Consider the following 12,518-nt stretch of genomic DNA (forward strand, 5'->3'; position numbering starts at 1 on the left):
TTATTTGTGATCTCTGGTTTGAGTCCAGCATCCTAAGGACATTCTGATTTCTAACCCTCACCTGAATCAATATTTAGAAAAAAGAAAAGGAGTACTTGTGGCACCTTAGTCTCTTAGTCTCTACTCCTTTTCTTTTTGCGAATACAGACTCACACGGCTGTTACTCTGAAACCTGTCAATATTTAGAAAGTTTGTCAAACTTTGAGAACTTTGCCACTTTCATTCCATGAGCCTGCATGAAGCTCAAGATTTGGCCAGCATTCCACAAAACCCAAGATTTGGCTGGTACTCAAAGGCTCAGAAAATAAATGAAGATACCCTTGATACTGCAACAGGCTATCTTTTAAATCACCCTGCTGAGATAGAAATCATAGTGAATGCAAATTTGGGTGTAAAACCTTACTGGGTCAGAATGCACACCCATATTGCATAGGTGTAAATAACAACACAAGGTGGAAGGCCTCAGGAGAATCAATGATTTAGTCTTAAATCATTTCACAGCGACTTTTTGTCTTACAAGTTTCTAGCTGAGACAGATCCACTTGTTTGTTTGATCATATGACAACCATCCCATTGAAACTTCATGGCCTGAGTCATTCCAAGGCTTCTGAAAGGAAGGCAGCACTTGGAATAATCAAAAGCCACTGCCATCTGATGACTGTTTAATAGCCTGTGTGCAAGGGGCTCTCTTCCATGCTACACTAGTTATGCACAATTAGTTTTCTGGCCAAAATGTACTGCAGAAAATGGAAGGAATGTTCTGCCCCAGTGGTTGTTGCAGCTGTCTGGCTGTAATGAATTAGCTTACGCGGTTGTTTTTTGCACATCAGAAATCCCCTCCTTAATTCAAAGTTGTATACCACTCACTTACCCCGCAGGTAGGGCATAACAGACCTATAGAGCTTCCCCATATGTCAGGTACAGCTGAGAGGCTGAAGCAGGAAAGGGGTTAAAACAATAAACTGCTGCTGCTTCTTGGAGGCTGTCTCTTTGGCTTGGATAACAATCAACATCCCACTAAAAATCCCCTAAGAGCTCCATTGCCTGTGGCATCATTCTTCTCAGATTCGGATATGTTAACACTAGAGCTGGATCAAACCAAATCATTGCATACACGCAGCCCCCAGTTCTGGGAAAATGAGGTTCTGGATCTGTCTAAGGTACTTACCTGTCCCCCACTACCGTAGTACTTCACTGTCTTCAGTGGATTTATTCTTACACCATTCTTGCAAAGTAGGGCAGTGCTGTTGTCCCCATTTTATAGATGGGGAACTAAGTGACTTTTCCAAGGTCACACAGGAAGTCTACAGTAATGCAGGACATTGAATTCAGGTCTCCCTGGCCCCAACCTAACACCTTAATCAATGGCCCATACTTCCTGTCTCCCTGAAATGGAGCTTCATAGGTAGGCCCTATCTCTATAGCGAGCTAAGCCATAACCCTAGACCTGGTCTGCTCTGAACTCTGGGGCAGGTCGGACCTGGTTCTGAATTTAACAATGTGCATCTCTTACTTGTGTCAGAGATCATGATGCCACCCCCTCAGCTAGTGTATATTGGGGTAGCGCTCTTAAAGTTGTAGAAGCTGTGCAGATTTGCAAAAGTTGAAGATCTGGCCTGTAGAGTTTTCTTTGCAACCTAGGAGCTTGCTTTTGGTGATGTTCAGCAGAAGGTTGTTAACTCCCAGTGTCCTTGTGTATTGCTGTTCAGGGCACACCAGAGTAGAGGTTCAAGATGGACGGGCTAGCTTTACAAACCTGGCAATCTCCAATTCAGGCTCAAACTGGTACCTCATTTTCACTGTTATTTCACCTCCAGGTAAGGACCATTATATATCTCCACATTGTTCTTGCTTTACCTTAGTCATGGAAAAGTCTTTAAAAGCATATCAGAGGCAACACAGAAAGGAATGAGATCGATGTGTATGCATATCTCAAAGCACTGGTTTCACCTCCCAATGTACTGGAACACAACAGTCAGGGAGCGAGACTGGCAGTCAAAGGCCTGATTCAGGCTTATGCCCTACAAGTCTGGGCCTAGGACCCCACAATCTGGAGTCATGTGATTATATCAGAATCTGAGCCTTCTTTTTTTTTTTTTAAAGTAAGTCTCTTGTTGTGATGGTTGTGAAGAAAAGCTTGGAAACCTGACTTGAGTGAAGCCAACACAGTGTTGTCTGTCTGAGATTGCAGAGAGCCTGAAACAAGAGCTCTGAACTGCCCCATCCCTCTCGGTGCAGTGTTAACTCCAAGACCCACCCTTCTGCAGGGCAGGGGGCTTGCCAGCACCATCTAGCAGAGGACTCAGTGTTCGTGGCAGGAAGAGGAGAGTGCAGATGGCCCCGTCCGCCCACTGAAGCAGTTGCACCCTGGTTGGTCCTGAGGGAAGAGTTTCTGCTCAGAGGGTCTCAGGCCATGGTGTAGAGGCAGAACCATGGGGAGCCCATGTGATGGTGTGGCCAGGACCTTGAATTGCCTTAATCCAGCTCTATGGCAGCCTGGAATATTTCACTGAAATGTTAAGAAATCACAAATTAGTGTCTAAACATCTCAGGTGTGTAATGGCCCCAGGTTTAGAAAGACTAAATTGTGGTGCATAAAATACTCACCTATGTCCCCTTAAACTGTGAGCATTTGTGCTCTGCTATGGGGTACATTCCTGCAAGTTCCTGAGGACCCTCAGCTCCCACTGCCTGCACTCCCACTGGCATCAGGAGGAACTCAGCTCCCAACAGGCTCTGGACCATAAAGTGGAAGTGTTATATGTTGCAAATTCACTGCAAAAGCTACTGCAGTGAAGTTAGAAGATCTTCCCATTGAATGAAGGTCAAACCTGGATCCCTTTTGTTACACTTTTAGCTAATAAGGACTGTGCTGAGAGATCTTTTCAGACAGCAGCATGAAAAGCTGTTTCATTTTGCATGATCTTTGACTAATTTAAATCAGAATACTGTACATTTTTAGCATGCATCATAAAAAATACACTCTGAGTAACATAGATAATTCTGCGTTTTAAATCTCCTTCAGCATTCTCAAGTGGGAACCCTGTTGGAGAGGGTACCGCATGCTGGACATTTATAGCATATGCTTTCTTGGCATCTATGATAAACTAACAAAAAACAAAATTTCCCAGGCACTTGGGATCAAATTGTGTCATTAGTTTTGCATGCGCTGCCTGCCATAATTATTCATGCCCTCTGACCTCCCTTTTGGATTCCTAGATGGGGCGATCCTTGAAGATGCAGCTGGTGCTGAATGTGGAGGCCCCAACTGAATAGTGGCATTGGTTGGAGAGAGCAGATTATATCCACGGGCGAGTATGTCTGCACTGCAATCAGAGGTGCGATCATGGCACAGGCTAGCATACATGCATTAGCTTTAATCTAACTAGCAGAGCTAAAATAGCAGTGAAGGTGTAGCCGTATGGCTTCAGTGCAGCTGGCAATGCAAGTATATCCCCAGATGCTTGTACAGCCCATGCTGAAGCCTGCCCCACTGTGTCTTCACTGTTACATTTAGCCATGCTAACTAGATTAAAGCTAGCATGAGTATGCCAGCCACTGCAGTCACCTCTGTGATTGCTGAGCAGACATACCCAGTGTTGCATAAGCTTGCTATTTGCTTCTGGGTATCATTCCCTGTAGTGATATGGGTCTATATGAGCTTGATCCAACTCCCTTTTAAGTCCATGAGAATCTTACTATTGACTTCAATAAAAAGGAGTTGGATCCAGCCCTTAAATTCTGGTTTCATTTGAGTCCTAGATGTCTATACTTCAATCATCCATGGCTGGCCCCTGCCCGATGACTCAGGCTCATGGGGCTGAGGCTAACGGGCTGTTTAATTGTGGTGTAGACATCCAGGCTCAGGCTGCAGCCCAAGCTCTAAGAGCCTCCCACTTTGCAGCGGCCTAGACCCTGGGCCGAATAGCTACATCACAATTAAGCAGCCCCTTAGCCTCAGCCCCATGAGCCTGAGTCAACTGGCATGGACCAGCCATGAGTTTTTAATTGTAGTGTAGATGTACCTTGAGAAACCTTGATCCACTGTTGCTAAAAGTCCCTATGTGTAAACGTCTGTAGGCCACTTCTGGTCAGTTGCAATTTGCTTGCCACATTGTTCCGATGAAGCCTGAGTTTGTTTAAAGGGACAAGGGCAAGCTGAAATCTAGTCAAGTTCAAATAAAAGTAGTTTCAGGTACTACACCTGCCTTCAAGTCCCCACCTGCCAATGTTTGTGTGTGTGTGTTTTTTAAGTAAATCAGAAAATAAGCTTCTTAGACATTTGTATTGAAAATACAACTCAGACAAGTACATTAAATAAATCTCCATTAAAGTCAATAGAGTTGTAGATTTGGGATTGATGACAAAATCAGGTTATAACAGGGGGTTGTTTGTTGGCCCAGGTGATCTGGCTAAATTTCAGCCAAGAGATTGCATTCTGCCCACCCAGTTTTGCTTGTGTAGTTTCAACTGGATAAAAAACAGGAGTTCTTGTGGCACCTTAGAGACTAACAAATTTATTTGAGCATAAGCTTTCGTGGGCTACAGCCCACTTCATCAGATGTATAGAATGGAACATATAGCAAGAAGATAGATAGATATACAGAGAACATGAAAAGGTGGAGTAAGAGGCTAATTAGTTAAGATGAGCTATGATCAGCAGGAGAAAAAAACTTTCGTAGTGATAATTAAGATGGCCCACTTAGACAGTTGACAAGAAGGTGTGAGGATACTTAACATGGGGAAATAGATTCAATATGTGTAATGAAATACACTGGGTAAAGTGATCTTCACATTCTGTTTCATATTCTTGTGCCGCGTCATTGTACATTCCAAAGGAATGCTGCATTTAAGTGGTGGGTGAAGTGGTTCCTAATCAGCTTATAGAATGATATGGTATGTTTGAACAAAGTGTGTTACATACATTGTGTACAAAATGTGACAGTTAATAGTTGCACTAGTAATAGTAATGATAGTCCTACTGCTTGTTTATAACGTTTTAATCAACACTGTGGAGAAGGTTGACAGCACTTTAGGCCCAGTCTGGCAGAGCACGTGCTCAACTTTAAGAATGTGAATAGTTCTGTTGAAGACATTCTCAAAGTGCCTTTTGCTGGATCATGGCTTTAAGTCTGATATCCGAGAACAATTTCAAATTTCCGATGATCGGCACTCCGTCAGCTGGGCGGGAACCGATAGCAATAGTTCATGCCTTTAGTCTAGCAGCTTTGTCAGTTCAAGAAAGGTTTGGTTACACGTTCTGTTTGGGCCTGTGGAAGTCAATGGAAAAACTCCCATTGACTTCATTGGGCTGTGATTTAGGCCCTTTCATGAATGTATTTTCAGACATCAGTTCCTGTGTTAGTGGCCATAACCAGGTGTTCTGGCTATAAAACACGTGTTGTAATAATCTGACATTTTCCTCTCTCAGGTGCTGACTTCACTGTCGAGTCCCAGCCATTTACCATCTTCCCTATCCCCATGGGAGAGAAATCCATCACGGTCCTTACTGCTGTGTTGGGCTCAGTGGCTTCGGTGCTAGTTCTGGGTCTTCTTTTATTCTGCTGGTCCAAGAAAAGCCAAAGTAGCAGTAAGTGGGAATCCCCAGGAGAGCTCTCCATCTGCAGAGTCTCTTCCATTTCACTGGTGTCTAAAGAGTAACCCTTAAAGAGTTCCGTAACAATGGTAAGGCAGGCTGGGCTGGTGGTATTGACATTGGTCATATCTCTTGTACACATTGGGCCTGACTCAATGGAACTCAACTGACTCCAGCAGAAATCGTGGTCTCATTGTGCTAGGCACTGTGCATACACGTAATAAGACAGCTAGTCTTTGCCCCAAAGAGTTGACAATCACTGACAAAGGAAGCATTATTATCTCTGCTCTCCAGATGGGCAGCTGAGGCACACAGAGAGTAATAGCCAGGTTTTCAACGGTGCCAATATTGTCAACACTGTTTTCAGGGGGAACTGCTGAGCACTTTGGAAAGTCGTATTTCCAAGATGTCATGCAGGGAGCATAGCCAGGAATTGAACACAGGTCTCCTGAATCTTAGCCCAGTGCCGTAAGCACAGGACATCCAAGCAAAGCACTCCACAGCTTAATTGCATGTTGCAGCTTTCTTTTTATCCAAACTGTGCAATTTTAAAAATCAGATCAGGCCATATTCTCCTCTCCCTTGTACTGGTGTAGTGGTACTGAAGTCAGTGGGAGCTCAGCACCTTTGAAATTCCAGGCCACTTACCTAGGTGTCTAAATCAGGATTTAGAAACCTAATTTTAGGCTCCTATTTTTTTTAATCTTGGCCCCTGTATTTCCCTGTATTTATAATAGGAAATAATGAAGCAACTCACTGTGATGTGGCAAATATAAAGGCCCAGGTTGTAACGTAAGGATGCTTTCTACCTTGTGGCCCTAAAACTGGCATAGCTTCAGGAGGAGTGCCCCAGAGCAGAAATATCCTCGGGTGGAGAGTTGCCAGTGTAAGAGGAATGGCTGGAGAGAAACAGAGCATGGCCAGGAGGACTTTTCCGAATGCCAGCAGTCCCCAGATGCTCTCATAGTCAGATGGCATAATTTAGAGCGGCCTTCAAAGTGTGCTAACCTATGCTGGGGAACTATTCCAGTATGCAAATAGCTCAGGAATGGGGAAGCACAAAAATGGTTGAATGCCTCACTCCTGAGTTGCACTGTGTAGTAGCCTTGGCTGTGACCAGCCTAAGTTTCTAATGATGCCCAGTGTATACTGTGAGGATCTGAAGGCAGAGTTTTGCTGAAGTGAAGAAATGTGATCCCTAGAGGTAAAATGCAATGAAGTGTAATCATAAAATAAGCCTCCCCCTTTTGGGCAGAGAGAACGCACACAAGATTAGATGCCAATTCACCAGCAATAGATTGTTTCTTAAAGTAATACTGTGTCTGGCTCTGAGCCCTGGATGGACTGAGAATAATGTAACTGTTTATTTCAATACAGAAACAAAGATTGAACAGGCTAAGGTACCACAAGCAAAGAGCAATATGAAATCCTCCCAGATCCCGCCACAGCAGCATTCAACTCGTGCCGATCTGCACCATGCCCGGGAAGAGAACAAAAGAGACACTGCTGGGATGGAAGGAGGTGAGCCTGCAGAATGAGAATGACTCACATTTCTAAAGCCCCTTTCAACCAAAAAGATCTTCACGCACCTTACAAGCTATGAGCTTGTGTAGATTGAAGTTGTAATTTTGCCAGTTAAGGATCTGGTCTAGATAGATAGATGAATCACTTGCTCCATTAATAGAGCTGATTACTACAAATGAATTCTCTCTCTGAACTGAAAAATGTACAGGAGAGTAAATGTGTGGTTCAATTTTTAAATGTCTATAGAATTTATGAATTGAATGGTGTCAGGATTTCACCCAATGTCAGTTTTTGCTACTGATTTCAATGAGGCCAAGATATTTGTTTTGTTTTTTTTAAATCCTCAGTTTCCAAGCTTCTCTTCCAAAATTGAAGAGAAAATATTGCTTAAATATGGTTATAGTCAGAAAAAAGGCCATGTTAAAATGCTTCATTTGCTCAAACAGTGTGTTGCATGTGTTTTCAGATCATACCTGTTTATGTTATTGGCAAAACTGACATGTGAGTGACAGAATCAGCCTATATTGGCAACAGATAGTCCTGATGGGCACCGTGTTCCAGAAAATCAATTGCAAGGGGTCACTTTTGAAGTGAGACTCTTGGCAAAATGGTAACTGTAACAATGACATTTTGGGGTTCCTTCTATCTTGGTACTTTGATGACTCCCATCACCATAGTATGTTTACAAAAAGAAAAGGGGTACTTGTGGCACCTTAGAGACTAACCAATTTATTTGAGCATAAGCTTTCATGAGCTACTGTAGCTCATGAAAGCTTAGAATCATAGAATATCAGGGTTGGAAGGGACCCCAGAAGGTCATCTAGTCCAACCCCCTGCTCAAAGCAGGACCAATTCCCAGTTAAATCATCCCAGCCAGGGCTTTGTCAAGCCTGACCTTAAAAACCTCTAAGGAAGGAGATTCTACCACCTCCCTAGGTAACGCATTCCAGTGTTTCACCACCCTCTTAGTGAAAAAGTTTTTCCTAATATCCAATCTAAACCTCCCCCACTGCAACTTGAGACCATTACTCCTCGTTCTGTCATCTGCTACCATTGAGAACAGTCTAGAGCCATCCTCTTTGGAACCCCCTTTCAGGTAGTTGAAAGCAGCTATCAAATCCCCCCTCATTCTTCTCTTCTGCAGGCTAAACAATCCCAGCTCCCTCAGCCTCTCCTCATAACTCATGTGTTCCAGTCCCCTAATCATTTTTGTTGCCCTTCGCTGGACTCTCTCCAATTTATCCACATCCTTCTTGAAGTGTGGGGCCCAAAACTGGACACAGTACTCCAGATGAGGCCTCACCAATGTCGAATAGAGGGGAACGATCACGTCCCTCGATCTGCTCGCTATGCCCCTACTTATACATCCCAAAATGCCATTGGCCTTCTTGGCAACAAGGGCACACTGCTGACTCATATCCAGCTTCTCGTCCACTGTCACCCCTAGGTCCTTTTCCGCAGAACTGCTGCCTAGCCATTCGGTCCCTAGTCTGTAGCTGTGCATTGGGTTCTTCCGTCCTAAGTGCAGGACCCTGCACTTATCCTTATTGAACCTCATCAGATTATGCTCAAATAAATTGGTTAGTCTCTAAGGTGCCACAAGTACTCCTTTTCTTTTTGCGAATGCAGACTAACACAGCTGTTACTCTGAAACCTATTGTATGTTTAGTCCCTCTCAAATAATCCAGACCAAATCTGTTCCATTTACAAGTCAAAAATAAACCTGCCTGAAAAAGGTCAGCCTGGATCTGAATATCAGTATTATTTACTCTCTTTAGCACTGTCAATGTGCTCAGCAATTACAAGTTATAAACATTGTGACAATCCCTGCCCCAAAGAGATTACAGTCCCAGTTCCCTTTGAGTGATGGTGCTTAGGCCACACCCCTCTGCTCAGCATTTTCTATTGGTTGGTTTAGATGGCTCCCCACTCAGTACGCTGGCTTCTGTGAATCCCGCTCTCAGATGTGTATCTCTCCCCACGCATTGTGTAGGGAGCTTGGGCCCCTAAACCGGGGTTCTGAATGCCACTCGGTAGCAAGGTGCCTAAAACTTAGGTGCTGCAGTGCTGAGCCATTGCAGGGCCTAAGTGCCTTTTGTGAATCTAGCCCTTAGGTTCCTAAATCTCATAAAAATCACTAAAATGGGACTTGGGCTCCTAAGTGCCTACAGGTACATCTACACTTCCAGCTGGAAATATAATTCTCTGATCGAGGATATATAACTGCATGAGCTCTGATCAACCTCGCGTACTAAAAACAGAAGTGTAGCTGCACCCATGCAAGCAGTGGGAGGGGCTAGCAGTGGGAGTACGTGCCTAGCACCTCGGATGGGTATATATTTGGGGTGGCTGGTCCTTCCCGCTGCTCGAGCCACCGCCGCTGCAGTCTGTTTTTACAATACTAGTTTGATCAGAGCTAGAGTGAGTACGTCTCTGTGCTGGGAATTACATCCCCAGTTGAAGTGTGCACATGCCCGAAATTGCTTTTCAATCTGGGATGTAGGCTTCTAAGTCACGTAGGTGTTTTTAACAGATTTACCAATAGCTGGATGTTGGAGATTACTGACTGATGCTACTGCTGATTGGGTAGGAATTGTGCACGCAGCTAGTTTATGGGTCCAGGATAAGGGCAGGGCAAAAAATTTTTTACCAAAACTTTTTTCGGGTGAAAAATGAAGATTCAGTGACACTGATATGTTTCACAAATATGTGTTGGTTTCACCAAATTGTTTGTTTAGAAAACAAAAACAATGTATGCAACCTTCAACATTTGATTTCAACATTGACAAAACGTTTTGAGTTTTTAAAATATTTCCTTTACTTTTATTTTTTTAATTCAAAAACATTTTGAAATGGTCAAAATCAAAATGAAAGATTTTGTTTGAGCCAAAACAAAAATTTTTCTCAGCTTTTCAGTTTGCTGATTTTTTTTAAAATTTATTTTCAGCCTGACCCAAAACAGATTTTTGTGACCCTTTTTCAACATTGCCAGTGAGCTAAAAATATCAGTAATTTGCCCAGCCATAGCCGTGATTTCAACCTTTGCCATTTAGACTGGGACAGGGACTGCTATTTACTGTATGAATTCTCTCTCTGAACTGAAAATTTTCAGGAGAGTAAATGTGTGGTTCAGTTTTTAAGTGTCTATAGAATTTATAAAAAGAAAAGGAGTACTTGTGGCACCTTAGAAACTAACCAATTTATTTGAGCATGAGCTTTCGTGAGCTACAGCTCACTTCATCGGATGCATACCGTGGAAACTGCAGCAGACTTTATATACACACAGAATATGAAACAATACCTCCTCCCACCCCACTGTCCTGCTGGTAATAGCTTATCTAAAGTGATCATCAGGTTGGGCCATTTCCAGCACAAATCCAGGTTTTCTCATCCCCCACCCCCCACACAAATTCACTCTCCTGCTGGTGATAGCCCATCCAAAGTGACAGCTCTTTACACAATGTGCATGATAATCAAGCTGGGCCATTTCCTGCACAAATCCAGGTTCTCTCACCCCCTCACCCCCCTCCCAAAAACCACACACACAAACTCACTATCCTGCTGGTAATAGCTCATCCAAAGTGACCACTCTCCCTACAATGTGCATGATAATCAAGGTGGGCCATTTCCAGCACAAATCCAGGTTTTCTCACACCCCCCTCCACCCCCATACACACACAAACTCACTCTCCTGCAGCAGAGACGGAGAGTGAGTTTGTGTGGGGGGGTGGAGAGGGGTGTGAGAGAACCTGGATTTGTGCAGGAAATGGCCCAACTTGATTATCATGCACATTGTGTAAAGAGTTGTCACTTTGGATGGGCTATCACCAGCAGGAGAGTGAATTTGTGTGGGGGGGTGGGGGGTGAGAAAACCTGGATTTGTGCTGGAAATGGCCCAACCTGATGATCACTTTAGATAAGCTATTACCAGCAGGACAGTGGGGTGGGAGGAGGTATTGTTTCATATTCTCTGTGTGTATATAAAGTCTGCCGCAGTTTCCATGGTATGCATCCAATGAAGTGAGCTGTAGCTCATGAAAGCTCATGCTCAAATAAATTGGTTAGTCTCTAAGGTGCCACAAGTACTCCTTTTCTTTTTGCGAATACAGACTAACACGGCTGTTACTCTGAAACCTATAGAATTTATGGGTGAAATCTTGACCCCATTCAATTCAGTGTCCCTTTTGCCAATGTCAGTTTCGTAAAGTGCACAGCACAAGCGGGCCCCAGCCTGTTCCAGGCTTCTCCATGCTACTGCAACGTAAGTGATTAGCAATAATAGAACATATGTATAGCTAGTATACACTAATCATAAAGCACTCTAGGAACTTTCAGGATGAAAGCCATTGTTACCAAGGTAAGTTAATTTGGGGATGATTACTCTAATATGCATCTTGCATACTTCTGAGTGAGTCAGGGCACATTTAAGCTGTCCACGCCAGACCCGTTCACTGCTGTCACTTTTCTGTAGGCCTTTTCACGGTTGAATGTTTTGACCAGCTATATAAAACCACAAGTCAAAAAGCAGTCTCATTCGCTTGTTTTTCCTTGCTTTGCTCCTCTAGCATTTTTGTGGGGTGGGGTAATCTTTTCTCATAATGATTTACTGATCAAACATAACTCCCTCTGAGGTCACAGCCAAAGCAGAGACATTTAGGGCCGTGCAGCTGGCACCGGGCTCCACCAAACAGCAGAAAGTATTGGCTTCCACCTTTACAAACTTGGATGGGCTCCTCCAGCTGTCGCCTGCTAAGAGCAAAGATCGGAGTCCATTTCTCAGCCCATCCTGGAACCCTGAATGAACCACACATGTATTCGGTCATTGGCATTTTTTCCACCTCCTCCCCTAAATTTTGTGGATTGCATAAGAGGCTAGTTTGAGTTTCGTCTTCATATTTTAATTAGTGTCCATCACAAAAGCAGAACAGAGAGAGAGAGAGAGGAAATGCTGCAGTTTATATGTTTTGATATTTGCCATACTTCTCCAAAATACAGCATTCGTCTGTGTGCCTTAGGATACATATAAATTCATTTTTTATCTAATTTGTCTGAGATCTAAGCTTCCTGTGGAGGTCTGAGATCAAAGGATCTGATTCCGTCTGATGTTGGCTCTGACACATAATGTGTGCTGACTTAGTTCTGTCTATAAACTCGCAGTGGGAGGCTGCCATATTCCCTTGGCCCCTTTACATAGTGAACTTTCATTTCAGCTGGGGAGGCTGACAGATACAGTGTTGACTGGAGCCATCGTGTAAATAATTCATGGAGAGATTTTTGTCAGAAAAAGGAAATCCAGCCACTTACCGTCTTTTAGGAATTGTTGCAAGACAAAGAGATTCCCTGATATGTTCAAACCTAAACAAGGATAACGATATCTTATGCGAATTTAATGTGTGTG

The 12,518-nt window shown here is 43.5% G+C and overlaps 1 protein-coding gene across 21 annotated transcripts in view; it reads left to right on the plus strand.

Moving 5' to 3' along the window:
- PKHD1 (PKHD1 ciliary IPT domain containing fibrocystin/polyductin) overlaps nucleotides 1-12,518 on the plus strand; it is a 466,962-nt gene that overhangs the window by 374,110 nt on the left and 80,334 nt on the right. For 18 of the 21 annotated variants that reach the window (XR_012157891.2, XR_012157890.2, XM_073335719.2 and 15 more), the window contains 3 exons: nucleotides 1,710-1,817; nucleotides 5,432-5,590; nucleotides 6,974-7,117. Coding sequence is in view for 16 of the 21 variants with exons in the window: in XM_073335719.2 (XP_073191820.1) it covers nucleotides 1,710-1,817; nucleotides 5,432-5,590; nucleotides 6,974-7,117 (411 nt within the window). In the remaining 5 variants the exon portion in view is untranslated. Of the gene's footprint in view, nucleotides 1-1,709; nucleotides 1,818-2,103; nucleotides 2,553-5,431; nucleotides 5,591-6,973; nucleotides 7,118-12,518 lie in introns of those variants that run through there. The other 3 variants (XR_012157896.2, XR_012157893.2, XR_012157894.2) reach the window with 3 other exon arrangements.

Source organism: Lepidochelys kempii, chromosome 3 (assembly GCF_965140285.1).
Source record: "Lepidochelys kempii isolate rLepKem1 chromosome 3, rLepKem1.hap1, whole genome shotgun sequence".
In the NCBI taxonomy this organism is placed as follows: Eukaryota; Metazoa; Chordata; order Testudines; family Cheloniidae; genus Lepidochelys; species Lepidochelys kempii.